The 5,555-nt window shown below is 44.8% G+C and overlaps 1 protein-coding gene across 1 annotated transcript; it reads left to right on the top strand.

The window, feature by feature from the left end:
* Positions 1–2,403: 2,403 nt before the first annotated feature.
* On the top strand, positions 2,404–3,585 carry CCR75_005075 (uncharacterized protein; the record flags this gene model as incomplete). Its single annotated transcript, XM_067963159.1, has 1 exon — positions 2,404–3,585. The coding sequence occupies one exon, from the start codon at positions 2,404–2,406 to the stop codon at positions 3,583–3,585; it is 1,182 nt and encodes a 393-aa protein (XP_067823773.1).
* Between the last annotated feature and the right edge of the window lie 1,970 nt (positions 3,586–5,555).

Genomic DNA, 5,555 nt, shown 5'->3' with positions numbered 1-5,555 from the left:
GGTAACAGACGACGCGCTCCGCGCCGTCTGTATCGTATTGCATTAACGCACAGCCGATTGCGAAATCGCTGGCGTCACAGACCACATGGAATGGTCTGTCTTGATCCGCAATCGCCAATATGGGCGATTGCATCAAGCTTTGCTTGATACCTTCAAACGAACGCTGACAATCAGCGTTCCATAACCGTTTCTCGTCTTTTTTCAAGAGACGAGAGAGATGAACTGTCATCTCTGCATAATTGCGAGAGTACTTGTGCAAGTACGCCGCTAAACCAAGGAACTTTTTAAGTCCCTTGACATCGACTGGAACTGGCCAGTGCTTGCCTTGATTTTCTCGGGATGAGGGCGTACGCCGTGTTTACCGACGATGCACCCAAGAAGTGGTATTTCGCTTGCAGCGAATATACACTTTTTGAGATTTGCGTACAACTTATGCTTTCGCATAAGTGTAAGAACCTGACGAACGTGAGTTTTATGAACTTCCACGTCAGCCTTACCGTCCATGGCTCGGCTATGGACGAATACATTGTCAAAATAACTCGGTGCGAATCTCGCACCGGTCTCAACAGATTTGTTACACATCTATTGAATGTTGCTGTTAAATACATTCATACAATAATAACAATAAAACGTTTTAGATTCAATATCTACAAAGTAATTTATTTTATGATTTAACCTATCAACAAAGTGCTAAACGGTTACGGTCTATTGACTCGTCTCTTATTAAATAGTCAATAATCGATCAAAAATTATAAAAACTTTTGTGCTTGTTGCGACATCTTCGCGACCAAGGCAATACACAAGACACTCGCATTATGGGTCGAGCATTGAACAGCACAGTTGACGTTGCATACTAGCTCCACGCTATCACCAAGTCATCCGTCAGAAAAAATGCACCGGTGTCGCCATGAAGGGCGACATTGCCTTGAGCTGATTAGGGATGTGTCCATCCTAAGCATGTCACCTTCGTCCGATTGCAAGCAGGAATAAGCTGAGCCGAAAGGTTCGTGTCCATAGGGAACGCAACAGTGCAATAAAAAAGGTATCGTTTCCTGTCAGAGCATTGTCCGCTTGATCGCGAATACGCTGCGGGCTCTTGCAGACAATGCGGAGATAATTCTTCAAGACGCGCTGCGAAACTATACCATTGCGCTTCGAGTAGTCCATAAATTCAATCACCACGTTTAGAACTAAGGCTCAACGCTCATCAACACGGCGAGCACCGACAATTGGCCTGCTGCAGCTGTGAGAGATCTCCACATGGTCTGCAAGAAAAAAGTTTTTGTGGCAGTGAAGTACAACAGCATTTATAATATTGAATGTGCATGTGGCGTGTCAGAAATAGCCCCAGTCATTTCAAATACTGTAGGCTCAAGGTACTTGGTTTAGTTTGTGATTTATTCCCCAGATGTTCCGTGAGAAAAGACTTGTTTTTGACGTCGAGTATGAAATAGTTACATGCCTGAAAATTGTTCCGCGCGTAAGCAGGCAGTTCCGATGAAGAACTCGTCGGTATTCTGAATTGCACGAGTCGCGCGTACGTTTGCTCGAAGAAGGAACGGCAATATCTGACTTTAGCTCTCCATATTCTACCAAATTGCTCGCTTACATTGCTAAAAGCTCAATTATATTTGCGGTATATAACCCCATCGCCTTGGCGCTGACAAGAACTGCACTATCCATTTTCAGGCGTCAGGTATTGTGAAACAGTTTTCTGCCTTAGCCTTATAAGCTTGCAAAGTTCGCAAGACTGAGGCAGCATATTGTTTAACAACACCAGACAGCAGTGTTCCGCGACAATGTGCTCCATGCAAGCATTATGAGAAATAGGTCTATTATAACTGTCCTTTAGCTCTCATTGTATAATCTGCTGTTCTGTTACCCCTATTACTTTGCTCTGCCATATCCGGCCTGTGTACTCTTGTCAAGAGCAGGAAAGCCAGTCATCACTTCAAGAATTGCAGTGAGCAACATCGGACCATGTGCATGCTAAACTTGAGCCACGGTCCTTACCTAAAAATGCACACAATAAAGGCCATCCAGTTCAATTGTTTTTATTTTTTCTCTCGACTTGACCAATGCCTCTGACTCGAGTCAAACTTGATATTTAAACCAGGAATACGAGCGTACCTCAATTGCGACCTAGCCACATCTACAAATACTACTCCAGCCAACACAACAATTCAAGACATTCAATTTCGATGGGGTCGCGCCTCTAAGTATCGAAAATGCCCATCCTTGAGTGTTTTATCGAATCGTGGCCAGGTTTCTACAATGCGTGCCTTCGTCCAGTCGTACAATCACGCTTGATTTGCGACGACTGACCTGTCTCGGGAGAGGAGGTGCTCCAGACGGTTTTAACATTGTCACTTGGCAATTTCTCCTCTGGCCCCTCTTTGCGGGATGGCGAAGGATGGATTCACGAGAAATCCGTACCCGGCACTTTGCGTGACGGAACAGCAGCGGGAACAGCTTATAGAGCTTGTAAATGGCTGCGTGCAAGACCATTTTCATAAATACGAACAGTTTTTTGTCACTGACCAGCACCAAGTCGACACCCGGCGCTGGGAGCACGTCAAGTCCAAGGATGATCTTCATGTGTTTAATGAACGCGCTCCGAAGGACCAGGCGCGCAAAGGACTTGTGTCGATGGGTATGCTACAGCTGAGCAACCATGAGAAGGACATGGCCGTCATGATGAGCGTGGGCACCGTGGTCGGCGGGTTGGAAGACCTGATGTTTGGCATTATGAACACGACCAAGGATGCCATGCGCATTAGAGCTGCTTACGTCGGTGACGTCGCGAGTGGTGCTATTCTATGTCCTGTGGTCGAGCCGAGTGAAAAGGAGCCGTTCCGGTCGCTGACGGTCAAGTGGATGACGACAGACACTGTGCCCAAGTCGACAAAATATCACGACTTTGTGTGCGTTGAGGCGACCGACATCCTCCTGCTTGAGAATGGAGTGCGTATCGGGTACCACGTGCTTCATTCGATTGAATTCCCACAGACAAAACCTCTTTCGTACTATGTTCGAGGAAACATGTCGTGCGTCACGTTCTACCGCCAAATGCACAGCACAATCATCGACGCTTTTGGGTCGTGCATCGTTGATCCCGGGCAAAAAATGAAGCGACAAGTCTTTGTCCCAGCTGCAGCGCACGTCATTCTCACGTCGACAAATCTCGTGCGGTGTGGGCAGCTCAAGAAAATTGCGTGGATGCTCCAGCGACAACACGCAGGATTTAAGTTTAGTCAAGACGATAACCGGAAAAAGGGCTGCGTTATGTGTGGGAAAAGTAAAAGCATCGCGGGGATTCGAAGAGGCACGTGCAAGCTTTGCAACGGCGACGTGTGTTATTCGTGCAAAGTCCGAGAACGAATGCACTTTGTCGGACCAGACAACGAGCTAATTCAGCGCAAGATTACCTTTTGTTCGCAGTGCATGAGCAAGGCAATCAATTGCAACGCACAGGAAGCCGCGCAAGACCAAGCGACGGGGTATCACGATTCGTACGATAGCAACTCGACGTTCTCGGAGTCGACCGTCTCGGCCTTTTCCGAATCGTCCTCGGTATACCACTAATTATAATGTTTTTTAAAAGAAACGCAGTAAAATAATTCAAATGCTTAACTATTGGAGGTAGAGTCGTCGTAAACGTCAGCGTGTACGTTTACAATAACATAAAAACACAAGGACAAGGATTGCCGCGCAAGTTCTTATTCCTAACGACGAAAGCGATTAGCGTTCAATGCCACGGGGTCATGAGCATACGACGCTGTGGCGTTGGACTTTGCGGCGTGGATTTTGAGCCGCATGAAAACTAAGCTACTTATTGTTAGTCGTTCCTCAAGATCCCTAACCGAATCCTGCGCACCTTTCATATCGAGAGTATAAACTCGTCCGAGCCTATTTACACATAGCCTTTTGCAAAGTCGTAAAACAATTACACTGCGACATTATTTCTCGCTTGTTTCGCGTGCTTAAAGTGTCCAGCCCAAGTAAAGTTGAATAATTTTTTTGATAGGATGCATGCGGAACATCACACTTTTTCACGGGATGATGAAAGTCACGAATTAAGAAAGCCAACTAGTGAACGCCCAAGATCGAATGTTTCCTTAACAATCAAGTGCTAATCCTGTGTACCCTGTGTACCCTGTGGTACACTCAGCTACGATGTAGCATCGTCTTTACCCTCATAATTTATCCGCGCAATGGGAACTGGCATAAGGACTATCATTCCCATTGGTCAAAAACATTAAAAGCTAGACAATGCAAAAGACAAAGATCAATTCATGAAAACGCGACTCCATATTGGGATATTATGTCATTTATTGATTAGATCGCATTTTATGTGACAAGATTGCAAAGGTTATTGTTTTAAAAAGCACAAGTCATCTCGAGACGCAGGGTATCATTGCATGAAATTAACACATAAAAGTTGTTAATTAACATAGTATCTTAAAGGTTGATAATATTTGGAGGATATTACTTTATATAGTAATGTTCATAAATGTTATCCATAAATAGGTATAGCCATTATATCTATTTATCCCGCATACTAATCAACTGTAGATGTAAACAAAAGAGAGAGACATATAAGATAAGATTTCAATTGCTTGTTTAGTATTAGTTATAATTAAGTTAGAGTTAAGAGATAGAAAGAAGAGATACTTAATTATATTAATACAGTTTTCATTTAACCCTCTTTAAGCTAGTTGCCTTAAAAAGAAGTCTTCATCAGCACGTACTAGTGTACGTAAAATAACGTAAGGCACCACTCGCAACTGAAACAGTGCGAAGTGGACTTCTACTGAGTACACGTCGTAGTGCCCCGTTACACCTGATAGCACTTTGTAGTCCGTCCAAAGACCACATTTCCTTCATCTAACATGGACATGTAAGATGATAGTGGGAATACGCATCACGTTTCCGTGAAAGCTACTCCTTTCTAAGTGACATAGAAAGGAGTGCAGTTGAACGAATGAATTTGACCGTAGGAAACGATGCAATCTTGGCAATGCTGTCCAATTTGGACAGAGATGCCCTCCATTCAGCCATCGCCAAGTTCATATAACATGAACTTGACGAGAAGAAGGAGAAGGTAGCCTTGCTGAACCAGCAAGGCTCTCAACAGACAGAACTGTTGAGGTTACAACAAATACAGACCCCTGTACCTGGGATGACGCACACGCGTCGTCCTGAAACCTTAAAGATTGAAATCTCTAAGTATAGGAAAGTCGAAGAAGACTCCCTCTTGAGATGGTTTGTCGAGTTCGACGATGCCATAAGGGCACGTCACATCGTCGACGAGCAAATGCAAGTCGCATTCGCTCAATCAAATTTGGCAGGTCGTGCCAAAACTTGGGCATTGGGCCTTAAGTTGCGCGACTTAAATGTCTTGGGTCGCTAGAGGCTTTTAAAGCCCGGCTCAAACAGACGTTTGAACCGCCAAGGGCTGAGTTCAGAGCTCGATCAGAGCTTCTGAAACTCAAGCAAGGCAAGCGTGATGTTCACGCATATGCCCAGCACATACGACTCTTAGCGAGTTGTAT

Source organism: Bremia lactucae (assembly GCF_004359215.1).
Source record: "Bremia lactucae strain SF5 chromosome Unknown BlacSF5_NotPlaced_4_SHOA01000001.1_737238bp, whole genome shotgun sequence".
In the NCBI taxonomy this organism is placed as follows: domain Eukaryota; phylum Oomycota; class Peronosporomycetes; order Peronosporales; family Peronosporaceae; genus Bremia; species Bremia lactucae.
This window is presented reverse-complemented; position numbering and strand designations above follow the sequence as displayed.